At 47.7% G+C, this 16,095-nt stretch overlaps 1 protein-coding gene across 3 annotated transcripts in view; it reads right to left on the minus strand.

Moving 5' to 3' along the window:
• RGS3 (regulator of G protein signaling 3) overlaps positions 1 to 16,095 on the minus strand; it is a 108,595-nt gene that overhangs the window by 46,643 nt on the left and 45,857 nt on the right. The window contains exon 11 of one of the 3 annotated variants that reach the window (XM_060014283.1): positions 8,972 to 12,479. The exons of the other annotated variants lie outside the window; for them this stretch is intronic. Within the exon in view, the coding sequence (XP_059870266.1) occupies positions 12,372 to 12,479 (108 nt within the window). The 3' untranslated portion in view covers positions 8,972 to 12,371. Of the gene's footprint in view, positions 1 to 8,971; positions 12,480 to 16,095 lie in introns of those variants that run through there. 3 annotated transcript variants of the gene reach the window in all.

A 16,095-nucleotide genomic window follows, 5' to 3' on the forward strand; every position in this document is an offset into this window, starting at 1 on the left:
GAAGAAGCCCAACCTCACTAATAATCAAATAATTATATACAGCCACTATGGAGAACAGTATAGACGTTCCTCAAAACACTAAAAATACAATTACCATATGACCCAGCAATCCCACTCCTGGTCATATACCCAGAGAAAAACATAATTCAAAAAGATACATACACTCCAATGTTCATTGAAGCACTATTTACAATAGCCAGGACATGGAAGCAACCTAAACGTCCAACAACAGAGGAATGGATAAAGAAGATGTGCTACATATATACAATGGAATATTACTCAGCCATAAAAAGGAACAAAACAGTGCCATTTGCAGAGATATGGATAGATCTAGAGACTGTCATACAGGGTGAAGTAAGTCAGAAAGAGGAAGACAAATGTCATATATACTATTGCTTATATGTGGAACCTAGAAAAATGATACAGATGAACTTATTTGCAAAGCAGAAATAGAGACACAGATGTAGAGAACTTATGGATACCAAGGGGGTTGGGGGTGGGATGAACTGGGAGACTGGGATTGACATATATACACTACTATGTATAAAATAGATAACTAATGAGATAACTAATGAGAACCTACTGCATAGCTCAGGGAACTCTACTCAGTGCTCTGTGGTGACCTAAATGGGAAGGAAATCTAAAAAAGAGGGGATAGATGTATATGTATAACTGATTCACTTTGCTGTACAGCAGAAACTAACACAGCATTGTAAATCAACTATACTCCAATAAAAATTAATTTACAAATGTTTTTAAGTAAAAAGAAAGAGGGAGAACTTTAAGACTGATGTGAAAGGTTTATATGATATACTAAGTTTATGTGTATGGAAAAAATACTTGGAGGAACACACCAAACTTACAGCAGTGGCTATCAATGGGGAAAGGGCTTGGAGAATGGGAGATTTTCTTTATTTTATTCAGCTCAGCAATGTTTAGGATATATTTGTACAAGTTTTGTACAAGTATATCAAGGAATATATGTAATGCAAACAAATAAATATTCCCATTTGTAATATAAATAAAATTTTTCAATTTCCTCAAATAAGTTTAACAACAAATGTGCAAGACCAGTATGGAAATTTTTTTTTCAAAACTTTACTTCAGAAATCTTAAAAGAAGATTTGCATAAATGAAGAGACATAATTCTATTGCTGGATGGGAAGACAGTGTTGTATAGACTTCAAAACTCCCCTTTTTGATGTATATTTTTAAATGTAATTACAATGCAAATCTCAATGAGATTTGGTGGGGAGAGGCAGGGAGGAGGTGGGGACTTAATAAAATTATATTGAATTGCATTTAAAAGAACAAATATTCATTAATCATTAGAGAAATGCAAATCAAAACTACAATGAGATATCATCTCACATCAGTCAGAATGGCCATCATCAAAAAATCTACAAACAATAAATGCTGGAGAGGGTGTGGAGAAAAGGGAACCCTCTTGCAATGCTGGTGGGAATGTAAATTGATACAGCCACTACGGAGAACAGTATGGAGGTTCCTTAAAAAACTACAAATAGAACTACCATATGACCCAGCAATCCCACTACTGGTCATGTACCCTGAGAAAACCATAATTCAAAAAGAGTCATGTACCAAAATGTTCATTGCAGCTCTATTTACAATAACCTGGAGATGGAGACAACCTAAGTGTCCATCATCGGATGAATGGATAAAGATGTGGCACATGTATACAATGGAATACAACTCAGCCATAAAAGGAAACGAAATTGAGCTATTTGTAATGAGGTGGATAGACCTAGAGTCTATCATACAGAGTGAAGTAAGTCAGAAAGAGAAAGACAAATACCGTATACTAACACATATATATGGAATTAAAAAAAAAATGTCATGAAGAACCTAGGGGTAAGACAGGAATAAAGACACAGACCTACTAGAGAATGGACTTGAGGATATGGGGAGGGGGAAGGGTAAGCTGTGAGAAAGCGAAAGAGAGGCATGGACATATATACACTACCAAATGTAAAATAGATAGCTAGTGGGAAGCAGCTGCATAGCACAGGGAGATGAGCTCGGTGCTTTGTGACCACCTAGAAGGGTGGGATAGGGAGGGTGGGAGGGAGGGAGATGCAAGAAGGAAGAGATATGGGGACATACGTAGACATATAACTGATTCACTTTGTTATAAAGCAGAAACTAACACACCAACGTAAAGCAATTATACTCCAATAAAGATGTTAAAAAAAATAAAAGAACAAATATGTGAGAAAAGGATTCTTTTTTAAAAAGTGTAATGAGAGGATACTTATCCTAACATAATGTGAAAGCACTGGAGCAAATAACTGTTTGGAAAGAATGAAAAGCATTTTTGCTCACACCATATACCAAAGTAAATTCCAGATAGACTGAATGTTAAAAGTTGAAAAATAAAACCATAAAGTTCAAGGTGTGGGGGGAAGTGAATATTGTATAACCCTGGGGTGGATACCACAACACTAAGGGCAAAATAATATTTTTTTAAATTTATAAATATGATATTAGTCATCAGAAAAACACAATTCAAAACCACCATGAGATGCTATTTCACAACCACTAGGATGGCTATGATTTTAAAAAAACAGGAAAATAAGTGTTAGAGAGAATGTGGAGAAATCGGAATACTTGTACGCTGATGGTGGGAAGGTAAAATCATGAAGCTACTTTGGAAAAGATTCTAGCAGCTCCTCAGAAAGTTAAAAAGAGTTACCATTTGATCCAGGAATTCTACTCCTATGTATATACTCAAAAGAAATGAAAACATACGTCCACACAAAAACTTGTACACAAACATTTACGGCAGCATTATTCATAATAGTCCAAAGGTGGAAACAACCCAAAGATTCATCAACAGATGACTGAATAAATAAAATGTGGTATAGCCGTACAATGGAATATTATTCCACCATAAGAGGAATAAGGTCCTGATACATGCTGCAACATGGATAAACCTTGAAAACCTCACGCTAAATGAAGGAAGCCAGTCACAAAAGACTTAATATTACATGATTCCATTTATAGGAAATGTCTAGAACAAATCTATAGAGACAGAAAGTGGATTAGTGGTTGTGTAGGTCTGGAGGAGATGGGGGAATGGGTGGGTGATAGCTAAAGGGTATGGTTTCTTTTGGAAATAATGAAAATGTTCTAAAATTGACTGTGGTGATGGTTGCACGAGTCCGTAATTATACTAAAAAACCATTGAGTTGTACACTTTAAATGGATAAATTGTATGATTTGTGAATAATACTTCAATAAAGCTGCCACCAAAGCAATTTACAGATATGACTACCCATAAATCAGAAACATCTATAGTTTAAAAAAATAAAAGGTTAATATACAGATATCCTTATTTTATAAAGAGCTCCTGTGAATTAATAAACTATAAACAGCCCAACAGAAAAATGGGCAAAAGATCTGAACAAGCTACTCACAAAAGAGGTAATGTAAATAACTGAAAGGCATGTAAACATCCAACATCTCTAGTACTCAAAGAAATGAACCTCCTAAAAAATGTAACAATGCACAGTGTTGGCGAGTGTGTGGGGAAATGGTCTCTTACCCAGACTGTATCAATTTGCTTGGGACTGAGGGGTTTCCCAGGAAGCAAGATTTTTCATGTTAAAAAGGGAGAGTCTGGGGCAAAGCAGGATGAATTGGTCAATCTTAACTGGGATTATAAATTGGTACAATCATTCTGGAGAGTAATTTGGCAATAGGTATCAAGAGCCTTTTTTACAAATATATACCCTTTCATCTGGAAATTCTAGTAGCAGGAATTTATTCTAACAAAATGTTCATTTATCAACAAGTATTTGTGGTGGGTCAAAGATGTACACTGGATGCTGGGGATATAGCTATAAAGATTTTTATCTCAGGTTTTTGTAACAATGAAATATTGGCAACAACCTAAATGTTGACCTACTGAAGATTTTTAAAAATAAAACCTGTTTCATCTACACAATGAAATACTCTATAGGCACTAAAAATGATGTTGTAGAAGCACATTTATTGACATGGAAACGTGGATACACTACATTGTTAAATGGAAAAAAGCAACTCAGAAAACTGTGTGCATGGGCAACCCCAATTTGCAATTTGCTTATACACACAAACGTATATGTGTGTATAAACAAATGCCTGACAGGATACACCCCAAAATGTTAACAGTGGTTATCTCTGGGTGTTGGGATGAAGGGTGAACATTTCCTTCTCCTGTTTCAACTGTACTAAATGTTTTCTTCATAATAAACATGAATTACTTTTGTAACAATATAACAAAAGTCAACTGCATTCATAAAACAAAAAACCCCACACCTGCCATGCCCTCATGGGTGGAGGGCCAAGGAAGGGGGCTGCAGAGTCAAGCACACGTTCACGCTCGATCTAGCAATAGCAGCTGCCACTAAGCACAGTCGTCCCTTGGTATCCTGTGTGGTGGGAGGTGGGTGGTTCCAGGACCTCCAGCAGATACCAAAATCCAGGGATGCTCAAGTCACTTATATGAACTGGCATAGTGTTTGCATAGAACCTACACACATCCCTCCCATATACTTTCAATCATCTCTAGATTACCTATAATACTAATACAATGTAAATGCCATGTAACTAGTTGTACGACGGAAATACTATGTAAATAGTCACCAGCTCAGCAAATTCAAGTTCTGCTTTTTGGAACTTTCTGGAATGTTTTTGGGTTTTTTTTCCTATCTGCGGTTGGTTAAATCTGTGGAAGCGGAACCCGCAGATACGGAGGGCTGTCTGTACCTACTACATACCAGGCACTTTGCACAGACCATTCCCCTTACTCCTGAGGAGAACCCTGTGAGAGAGATGTCCTTGTCTCATTTGACAGAGGCTAGGTAACGTGCCAGTAATCCCACAGCTAGTGAGAAGCAGAGCTGGGATTTGACCCCTGGCCTGCCTACCTCTGAATCAGGCCCCTGCCTCTACCTTAGCTGCCCCTGCTTGTTCCTGGGGATGGGCAGAGAAAGGTCCCAAGGCACTAGGCCCTCTGTCCTGCAGGCTGGTTCTATGCGGGCCCTGGTCCTCCCTCCCTGCACACAGTCTAGGGGGCGACAGAAGGACAAATCAGCAAGGGTGGGGACAACGGCAAGGGGAAGGCGTGGCGCTGGCAGGCCAGTTGGCTGAGGTCAGGGCTCAGGGCAGACTAGCCAGGGACTCCTCGCCTGCTGGGCGACATTCAGGAAGCCTAACCACATCCGGCCCCAGGAGTTCCCAGGCCCTGTGCGCTCCCAGTGGCAGGGAGAGAAAACCTCGCCCGGCCTGCTGCCGCCTTGCTAAAAGCAGGAGGAAAACAGCCTGCCATCTGGGACCTTCCCCCTGGGCTGGGGACGGCTGGCCAGTCCTTTCCCTACTGCGGGCCTCCAGGGTCTCCTCTCCTGTGTGAGGAGGGGCCGTGACGGCTGGTGGCTCCAGGACCCTCCCAGATCTAAATTTTCTGAATCCACGGCGCTTCCTCACAGAGGGCCCGGCAGGAAGAGGAAGGGGGTGAGGCGTCCCACCCAGCTCCCGAAGGAGCCCCTTCCTCTTCCCCTCAGCTCCAATCCCACTACTATTTTTAGAACTGGGAGCGTCTCCGCCAGCCCTGCCCTGCTCAGAGCTCCAGGTAAAACACAGCAGCCCCATTCATTCTGCTCCAGCAAGAACGCGTGGGGAATTTATAGACAAGCCAGCCGACTAGACAACCTCTCCCCGCACCATTAGCAGGGCTATTTCTCACTATTTCCATTAGACAGCCCAAAGTGATGACTTACTTTTTCTAATGACAACACAGCCGAGTGAGATGACAAGCGTCTCTAGGACAGTCTGTGCCCTGCCCCGTCCCCAACCTGGCAGACTCTTCAAAGGCCGCTGAAGGGGAGCGCTGAGCGGTGGGTCCTAGTTCCAGCTCTGGCACCAACTATGTGCCCCTGGCCAAGTTCTTGCCCCTCTCTTGGTCTTGGTTTCTACAAATCAGCTTGTTAATCGATTGATCCTGGTGAGGGAGGGAGGAGGCTTTTCAGTTCCACACTCAAAGATTCTGTGGTTCTATCAAAATTCTAGTCACTCGTGAAACAAATATTATATCCTCTGCTTTGTGGTGTGTGTTGAGCTGTATTCCCAAATCATCTGAGAGTTGATGATGGGTCTCAGAATGCATTTTCCCATTGAAAATTGTGTTATAAATGGTGGTCAGCTTCCTAGGCTAGCCTACTGAACACTTAATTTTCTCCCACGAGGAGAAACAGCAGAAACCTATATTGTGATAGAATTTAACCAAAATGGAAAACGACTAACGTTTAAAAGACACTGTTTTAGAAAATTTACCCTGAGTAGTGTTTGAGCAAAAGAAGATATACATTAAAGGCAATGAAAAAGTCTGTGGCAACTTCTGGGGAAGAGTCTGAAGGAGACTTCTGACCACGCTGGAAACTAAAGGCACTGCACACAGATTCTCACTACTTCCACTGAAAGTTAGCTTTATGCCATAGACCAGGAGTCCGATTAAAGAACTATGTGTATACCTGTATATGTGAAGTTAAAACAAGAGTTCAGTGAGCAGGAAAAAAGAAGGGCCAGGGGAAGATTCTAGGTTTGAAAGCTCCTTGCCACTTTCCCTGGGGGGGGAGCCTGAAGGAGGCACATTTGGGTGGGAGGGAGCAGGGCTGTGCTTACAGTCTGAGTGCCTGTGATGAGGACCCCTTCCTGTATAAGGTTCATACTTATACTTATTTGTCTCAAGTACATGATGAATATTAACCACGTACAACATTTGCATATATTCACACACATACACTCTTGTTTCAATGTGAAGACCAAAATGTCTGATTTCTTTTTTCTTTTAACCTGTTATTAGAGTCCTGAGGCTTTGAGGATGACTCCTGGAGATCACCTAAATTCAACTCCCTCATTTTTCGTGGTAAAGAAACAAATGATCAGAGAAGTGAAGTAATTTGCCCAAAGTCACTCAGTGAATTACAAGCAAAATCAGTATTTGAACCAAGATCTTCAGAATCCTACTCTGGTTTTCTCTGAAGGCAAGGAGCTCAGTGAGAAGGGAGCTCCACAAACCCAGGGAAGAGAACCATAGGAGCAGTTCTGGGTCTCAGAAGGGTCTCCTTCCCTCTGAGGATGCCCAGAAGTCAGTGTGGATATGGTGGCATCTATAACCCTGAAGTGAGTCTGGCCAGATTAGATTGCTTAAGATCAAGTGGGGATCCAGGCTCTGGTCTTACAAAGCCGAGGTGCAATGGAAAAAGCTCTGAGCCAAGAAAGGCAGGAGACCCGAGTTCTAGTCCTGGCTCTGCCACTACCTTGTCCCATGAACCTGGCCAGGTCACTTCCCCTTTTTGAGCCTCAGTTTCCTCGTCTAGATTCCAAAACGTGAGAGGCTTGAACTGCATGGCCCAATCCAATTCTACAACATCTCCTGAGCACCTACCAAGGACCAGGCAGTAATAGAATCAGCAAGAAATAAACTTTGACCTCCACTGGCTCCCAAGGAGCTCACGGTCTTGCAGGTGAGACATACCTGCCTAACTCACTGTGCTAAAGATGAACAAAATACTGTGGAATACAGAGGGGGAAGCGGTGACTTCGGATGCACGTCTGAGAAAGGTGTCTCAGGGGAGGCTTGAAGGCTGAGGGCTGTATGTGTCAGGAACAGCAGAGGAGGGCAGGCGGCATCAGGCAGAAGAAATAGCCTAAACACGAACACGCGTGGGGAATTCAGAGAAGGAAAATAATCCAATACGGCCGAGCTGTGGGCACAAAGCAGGAGGACAGAGGGCGAGCCTTAAGAAGCAGGCTGGGACCATGGCCTCCCACGATGGTCTTGGAGCGGGAAGTGCGACTGCTCAGCTTCCCCACCCCTCCCAGCTTGGATGGTCCGTGACTGCTGAAAAGCAGGAGAGCAGAGCAATCCAAAGCCAGTGCTCTGGAGCTGGGCACCCAGGTTCCAATCCAAGCCACCCACTGGCTGTGTGACCTTGGGCAAGTTTCTTCTCAAAGACTCAGCGTCCTTACCTATATCAATTGGGTATAATGAGAGTAAATGTGTAAGGAGCACAAAGAACCTCACGAAGCTGCAGTGAGGATTAAAGAGACGATGTAGGTGAAGAGCCTGGCATTGCTCCAGGTTCACGGCCTAAGCGCTCACTTATAAATTACCTACTGTTATTATTCTACTCTTAAACCAAGGATCTGGGAACAGTTTGGAGGACAGTGGCCCTATGCAGAGAAAGGCTTGAAGAAAGATGAGGTCAAGACAAGATAGAGGGTAAGGTTGTGCTATCTTCCTTAAGAACAAAAAAAGATAGGAAGATGACTGAGGCCAAGAGGAAGGTGGGAAGAAGGCAGTCTCTCCGCAGCCAGACGGGCAGTGAGGAGGGGAGGGCGGAGAGCTGGAGAGACTGGAAAACAGGTGTTTGGCGGGGGTGGGTGGATTGGGGGGGGTGGCGGCGGGTGGAGAATATCTGAAATCTAGTCCATTTGACACCCAGTTACTTAAGGTTGAGATTCCAAGTCAGTCAACTGGCAAAATCTGGGCCCAAAACCTGGAGTAGGCTCTCTCCTCACCCTCAACAGGGCAGAGGTCAAAGGCCTCCTTCCTGTACTCATGCTCAGTGCATCTGGGCCTGAACCTGAGCCATCCCTTTCTGCCTTCGGCCGCTGTTCATTGCGGCCAGGTACCCCAAGACTGTGCTGCTGGTCCTCTTGAATGCCAGACTCAAAAGGGGGATGGGGTAACCCCACCATCCCAGTGCTGCTGAGAGCCTGTCTTCAGGACTTCCACCTTGTCTTTCACATCAGACCTCTTAAATCTTGTGTGAAGCTATTCATCTTGTCAGCCTGGGCCACCCCTGGGCCATATGAACTCAAAGTTTATTCTCCACTGTGTAGAGAATAAGGCATCTCATTTTTATTAGTCCTAAAGCATCCCGTCTAGAGCTTAAAGGGCCACGATTTCTGCATGCAGGATATCTTCCTCCTGGCTCTTCCTGGAGGAGATGATTGATTTCTCTTACTTCCACTCCTAAGAGGCAAACCTTTCATTTGGAAAGAGCAACGGATTAGGTTGCAAGGCCTTGGCTTGAGGACTAGCTCGGTCTCTTACCAGTTATGTGACCTTGGATAAATCACTTAACTTCTCTGAGTCTTAGTTCCTTCCATCCATAGAACAAGGCTGCTGGGAGGCCTAAGGGAGATAATGCCTGGGGATCCCAGTTGCCATCTCTGAAGCCCGTGCTCTCGCTGTGGGCAGCCCTCCCACATTGTGAAATTGCCCACACCTTCAATCTGCAGAACGCTCTTGGTGCCGTGTATGAGAAATTCAGGCTTTGGTGGCAGAATTTATGAAACAAGAATTTAAACTAAAGAATAAAAAAAAAAAAAAGGCATACATAAATAAATGTCATCATTATTTCCGACAGGTTCCAACTCCCAAAGGGCCAAAGGACCCAGGCGGCAGAGACCAGAGCATGACTGCTTCCAGGAGAGACTGGGAGTTTCAACAGACCCAGAGCCTGAGACAATAAGAAAACAAAAAAATGGGATCAAAGGATGTGTGGGGAACTTAAAGAATCACTTTGTATTCAAATCGCACAGATGGCCTTTTCAACAATAAATGGTTGTGCTCCCATGCTCCCAGCTCGCCCCGAGACACACACCAAGACAATTGGCCCATCAGGAAAGAGACCATTGTGTGAGCTTCTTAGCGTGATTTATGTGGAGGGAGGGGCTCGGCCATGTTTCCCGTGATTATGACTCTCAAATGCGATTTCGATGCGTTCATCATCCTGGACGTCTGGGATGGACTGGGCCTCTGAGGAGCAGTGGCCACCCGGTCATATTTCATCTTCTCGAGCCCGTGGAGCCAAATTAATTGTCTCATCGATTTGAGAGGCAGAGCAGCAATGGCGCTGTGGCTCACAACAGTCACTGGGAAGATGGGTCCAGGGCCCTCCAGGAGCTGATGTCTGCTTTCCCAGCAGCCAGCCAGGTCTAGGACCCTGACGGGAGCTTCCGCTCCACTCAGCAGCTTGTTGGGACAAGCCAGAGGAAAGTGCCGTCCCCAGGGCTAAGTGCCGTGTTCCGAGTCTCCGTTTCCCTGCTGCCAGAGCTCCCCCGTCCTCTGCACCTGTCTGGTGGACAGAGGTAGGTCCCCAGGTCCGGGAGAGAAAAGCTCGCTGTCTTCCCAGACAGGCAATTCTCCTGCGCCTCACACTCCCCTTAATGTCATTTTGTAAAAGGGAATCAAATGAAGTCATGGTGCAGCTTGTGTCTGTGCAGACTCAGCTGCTCAGCCGCTCAGAATTAACCCTGCAGGCGGAGTCTCGGCTGATAGACACTGCAGATCACTTGTCCCACTTCAGGCCCAGGCTATTCCCCTGCTGGGCAGGACACTGGGCTGATCCCCTGTTAGATTACTGATGCGACGTGTCTGATCTTTCCTAGGCTGGGAGGAGGGGTGATCCGTGGGAGGTAAGGGGCAAATTCTCTTCTGGGCCACCCTTCTTAGGGGTCAAGTAGCCAAAGCAGCTGAGCAAACTCACCAGGGCACAAGACCCCTCTCTAAAGACACGGAGAAGCTCTTAAAAGACACAACACGGAGTGTCCAAGCTCCAAGGGGACTTCTCTAAACTGAAGTCCAGCCTCTCTGACCCCCTTTCTATGCAAATGACCCTGATCCTACACATACCCTTTGTGTGTGAGCTATGTCTGCGCAGTTAGAGAAGGGTGTGAAAGCTGCCCAACGCTGGGCTGCACCAGAAGATGCAGCAGCAGTGAGCAGGCTGCGCTCTAATCGCTGCCCCCACGTAGGCCTTTGTCAGCCTCATGGCAGGACGGCCTCCTCTAAGTGTGCTGAGCCTCACTTAGCCCCAGTCCCCGACCCTCAGGAGCTCTGCAGAAAGCAAACCCAGTCAGTTTCCAGAGGGCTGTGTTCACAGGATGGAGGGACAGCACAGGCCACCCCTGCTGAGGCTGGGGGGCTGTGAACTTGACCACCTTGGCCAGCTGAAGCACCCATAACTCCCAACTCCCAGGGACATTCTCAGAACTCAGCACTGGTCCCTACCCAGGCCTCACCAGGAGGGGGCTCTGTGAGGAAGGCCCCATCCTTACGTGCATCCGCTGAAAGAGTGAGACACAGTGGAGGATGAGGGTGAGAGCAGTGGAGGGACAGGAAACTCTCTCTTCTCATCGCAGAGCCTCCCCTACCCGAGGGTCTGGGCATTCACATACTCGCCTCCCCAGACATCATCCAGGACGGGCCACCATCACCCATCACCTGGAGGACTGAAGGGACCCCCTCCCTCAAAAAAAAAACTGATCTCCTCACACCCACTTGGGCCCCTCCTTGGGTTCTCTCATCGTCTAGAAATGTCCCTGAGAGTCTGTGACTCCCTTTCTCAAAAGCCTTCAATGGCTTCCCACTGTGTCTCAAATGCAGTCAATACATTAACCACCAAAGCCCTGTACGATCTGGCCCCCACCTACTTGGTCTTCCCCCTCACTAAGCTCCAGCTCCAGCGGCCTGGGCTCCGTTCCTCCAGCACATCCTGCTCCTTGCTAGCTCAGGTACTCTTCGCAGGCTGCTCCATCTGTCTGGAAAATCCTTTCCAAAGTCCTTGACTGGCTAACTCCTTCCTTGGCTTAAAGGTTATGCTCTTCCCCTCTCCCACCCCACACCCACACACAGCAATCTCTAATAATATTCTCTCTTAAAGGAATCCTTTCTTTTCCTCCATAGATGATCACAGTGTGTAACCCCGTGTGTGTGTGTTGGTGTTTATGTAATGCTCTCTCCCCTACTGAGACTGAAACCTTGATAAGCGCAGAGACCATGTCCCTCTCGTTCTCCATAGTATCTCCAGCTCCTAGCCCAGAACCTGGCATAAAGTAGACGCCCTAAAAATATCTGATGAATGAAGGAATGAACGCATGAGTTCAGATGAAAAATGACTGAATGGGTGGAGATATCTTCTGGCAGCAGCGGATCCTGGCATTGTTCTCCATCAGGGCTGACCTCTCCCAACTTCTCCTGCTGCCCCTGAGGCAGGCACTGGAACCACCGGTAGCCCAGATGCTATTTCACCTCCTTCTTCCTTGTAGGGAATAAGCTTCTGGGTCTTCTCCATTTGGGACTTTCTGAGCCAGTCTGCATCTGCCCACAGGGCCTCTCACACCACTGTGGTCCTTCTGACGCCAGTCCACACACCCGTGGGGCCACTCCCTTCAGATGACCCTAGGCCCACCATCTTGGTCCTCCGTTTTGGGTCCAGTTGAGGTGAGGTTACTGTGTGGTAAGGGATGCCCAAGAAAGAGTTAAGTTGCCAGAAGCAGAGTCCTGCCCTTGGGTTTGCTCAGCCAATCAGAGTCTGTCCTGATGAGGTAAAGCTTCTATCCTGGGTAGCATTGGTTGAGTTGGCCGGCCCCATCTCCTGCTGGAGAGAGCCATAAGGGTGCAGTTTCTGTGGAACCAGACAGAACTGGAATTAGCTCGCTGTCGACTCGGGCCAGGGCTGCCTGACTCCAGGACCTGCCCCTGCTGCTTTCTACGGTGCTCAGATAGACCCTGGCATCTCCAGGGCCCCATCTCTAGCCGCCCTAGTGGAGATGACGAGGTGGCACGCACCTTGGTATCACACCTGGGAGAAGTCTTACAGCCAGGGCACACCCAGGAGGCCTCAGTTTCCCTGCCTGGTCCCAGGAATACAGCAGGTGGCTACCAGGAAGTGACATGGAGCAGTCGTCACATGTGCTCAAAGCGGCAGCATTCAGCTTCAATAAACAAGGTCACTAGATAAATCTTCCTATATAGACATAACTTTAATAATAATAATAATTCACAGAGTTCTTCTGGTGTGCCACTTTGCTAAGCGCATTACATGAGTCTAATCCTCACGAGAACCCTGTTCATCCATCTACTTTACTAATGAAAATCTTGAGTCTCAGAGAGCCTCGGTGCCTCACCTGAGGTCACAGAGCGGTAAGAGCTCACGCCTCCCATATCACTCGCTATGTTTATTTTTGAACCGTCTGTGGGCAGATCGGTCTCCACTGCTGGACCGCAATTTCCCAAGGAAAGAATATGACAGATTCACCCGTGCATTCCCAGCACTGAGCTCAGGGTGCACCCCGAGAAAGGTCCATTGCCCAGGCCAGCGCTGTGCATGTGGTGGGAGCTCGTGGAGGTTCACTGACAATGAATGTACAGCCAAGAGCCCTCCGCCCGCCCCCATAAAGGACCTAAACTAGTGTCTGGCCCAGAGCAGGCATTTATTTCTATATTTGATTGAATAAGCAACACAATATGCATTTATCTCTCCCTATTAGCTTAGCCTTAACAGTCACAGGTAGGACCATCTGTGAGTTATTCTAGATTAGCAGCATGGCAGCGTTCCCCATGGCAGGGAGTTTAGTAGAAGTTGTCCCAGGTGAAAGAAGACAGGTAGTTTCCCTCCAGGGATAGACGATGAAGCAAGAAACGGGGCAGAATGCTGATGAGGAAGAACGGGGTGGTGAGAAAAAGGAAGCTGGGAGAGGAGAGGAAGCCGGCCACTTACTTCTACAGAAAGAGGGAGCATGCAGGCCCACCTGCAGCAGCCTTCCACCTGCCATGGTCAGCCAGGAGTGAGCCGGAGAAAGGCAGTGGAGCCCCAGAGACGGGATGCAGTCGGCTGCTGCCTGCCTCGCTGTGTCCTTGCCCCAGCCGGGACCCCAACACTGCAACCCAAGGTCACAGGCACCTCAGACACAGCACAGAAAGCCTATGTCTGCCCCTCTCCCCCGACAGGAGGGGAGTAGACCTGGCCCCTAAGGGCAGCGCACTTCACAGGCAATCAAGTTATACAGAAATCTTGGATAACTGGACAACTCTAGGTCCTCAACTTTCATGAGAATCACAAAGCTTGAAGAGCTGCGAAGAGCCACCTGACCAATGCATAGATGGGACCGCCATGGCGGGAAGCGGTTGCCAAAGGTCACACAGCAGGGAGTGGCACACCTGCCTCTCTACTGTCCTTTGTTTGAATCCATCTTCCTCCAATTCCCTCTGTCTTTCCCCAGAAGCATTTCATGTTCAGGGCATATCACATTTATCATGTTTTGCAAATTGGGGAAGAACTTTTGCATTTTTTGAGATGTTTGAAGAATCCCACATTCCAAGTGTCAGCAAACACCGCTGAAAGGAACAGGGTTGAGAAGTGGCAGCACAGGAGTTTGGGGAGCTGCCTTGCAAAGCCCTCTTTCCCCAGAGAGGCACTGGAGTTGGGCAGACAAGGAGTGGCTTAGGCATCGGTTTCCATTCTGCAGCAGAAGGCGGAACAGTCTCAGAACAACGAAAAGTCATTAAAAAAAAAAAAGGCACGCTCCTCAGTGAGGGCTCAAAACAGATTTCAGGCAGAAGTGTTCTGCTTGACCAAAGCAAGAAGCCAGTGTCCAAGGTCTGCTTGGCCTTCCCTCTTCTCTCTCCCCTGGAGGACAGCAAGCCTAGTAAAAGGGCTGTGGCCCAGCCCTTGGCAAGGAGGTTCACGGTCACCTCGGAGGCAGCCGGGACCTGATGGAGCTGAGTGCAGGTGGATGGCCTGTGCCGGTTGGACAGCCACCTGGGCCCGGTGGTTAAGGTTTTGTTTTTTGCTGAAGCACTCCTGGAACCATACGGGGCTGGAGAAAATCCTATTTACGGGAACTTCTCTCAGGAAGCTTGCTGCAAGCGACTAGAAGGAATGAGCTGCTATGACTCTTCCAGTGGGTGTGATGGGGGTAGGGAAGGTTGGGCATCCTCCCCAAGGGGCCTGCCTAACAAAAAGTGGTTACTAAGTGCCTTTCAAGGAGCGTGGGCCAAGTGGGGTGTGACAGCTGGGCAGGGCCCACTCCCAGGTGAGGGGGCAATCCTGAGGCCGTCCCAGCGGTCAGGCCCTCCGTCTTTTCCCTCCTCACGCCCAACACAGAGCTTCTCCATTAAGCACACGTTTAAAGAGTTTTGATTTGAAGACGCATCCAGCTGTTGCCTGCCCGGGCTGCCCATATATCTTGGCATGGCCCGGAAGCCAGGCCCCAAACCCTCGGGCCCTTCAAGGGTCAGTCAGCGAAGCCGCAGCCCTGCGGCAACCAGCGCCAGAAACCCAGCCTACCTTCAGTCACTCAAATTGTCCCCCTCACCCCCCAACTGAAGGTGGAGAGACTCCCCAGGGCGTTGAGAAGGCTGTTGCCAACACTCTCCAGAGCCGGCAAACTCTGAAGCTGAGGCAGAAAGAACTTCTTCCCCAGATCAGGAGGAGCTAAGCCTAAAACACAAGAAAACTGAGGAACACCAGTGCACGCGTGCCACATCCCAGCGGCCACCCCAGTGAGGAGGAAGTGGCCTGGTCTCTGATTGTGACCGACCCAGGATCAAGGGGGCCAGGCAGCCTACAGCCTTGGCAAGTCTCTGTTGAGGAGTAGAAGCTGAGACTGGGAACCAGCCAGCATAGCAAGAGCACCTACTGAATACCAGGCACTGTGCTATGAACTGTGTACGCACTGTCTCATTTAATTTGCACAACAACCCTTTGGAGGAGAAACTACTAGCCCCAGATGGGGACACCAAGGCACAGAGTAGTACAGTGACTTGCCCAAGGTCACCCGCCAGCCAGCAGCAGAATGTGACTTGGAAGTCCATGCTGTGCCCGCTGTCCTCCCTCATCACAGTTATTCTTGCCCCTGGCAAGTGTAAAACAAGATAACTGTCGAGTCTGAGATCACATAATTCTCAGACACGCGCTATTTGAGGAGCTGCCGTCCGCCACCACCCCACCAGCAGGGGCTGCGCAGCAGCCTCTTCCCCACCTCCCGTCCTCAGCAGCCTGCCCCACTGCCCCGTTGGGCTACGTGTGCATGGCGCGCAGGGCGGCCCTCAACGCAGCAGGAAGAAGCACGAGGCCTGCGAGTTGACCAGCTGGCGCTCGCTTTCCTTTACCCTCTTCTCCCTGGTTCCGGCCAACCAACCACCACGGCTCCCTCTGGAGCAAATCAGACCAAATCCCAACACGGCCAACACGTTCAGCAAGAGAAGGGACCTGAGTGGCTCACAAATGGGGGAATACA

The sequence above is a fragment of the Delphinus delphis genome, chromosome 6 (assembly GCF_949987515.2).
Source record: "Delphinus delphis chromosome 6, mDelDel1.2, whole genome shotgun sequence".
NCBI lineage: Eukaryota > Metazoa > Chordata > Mammalia > Artiodactyla > Delphinidae > Delphinus > Delphinus delphis.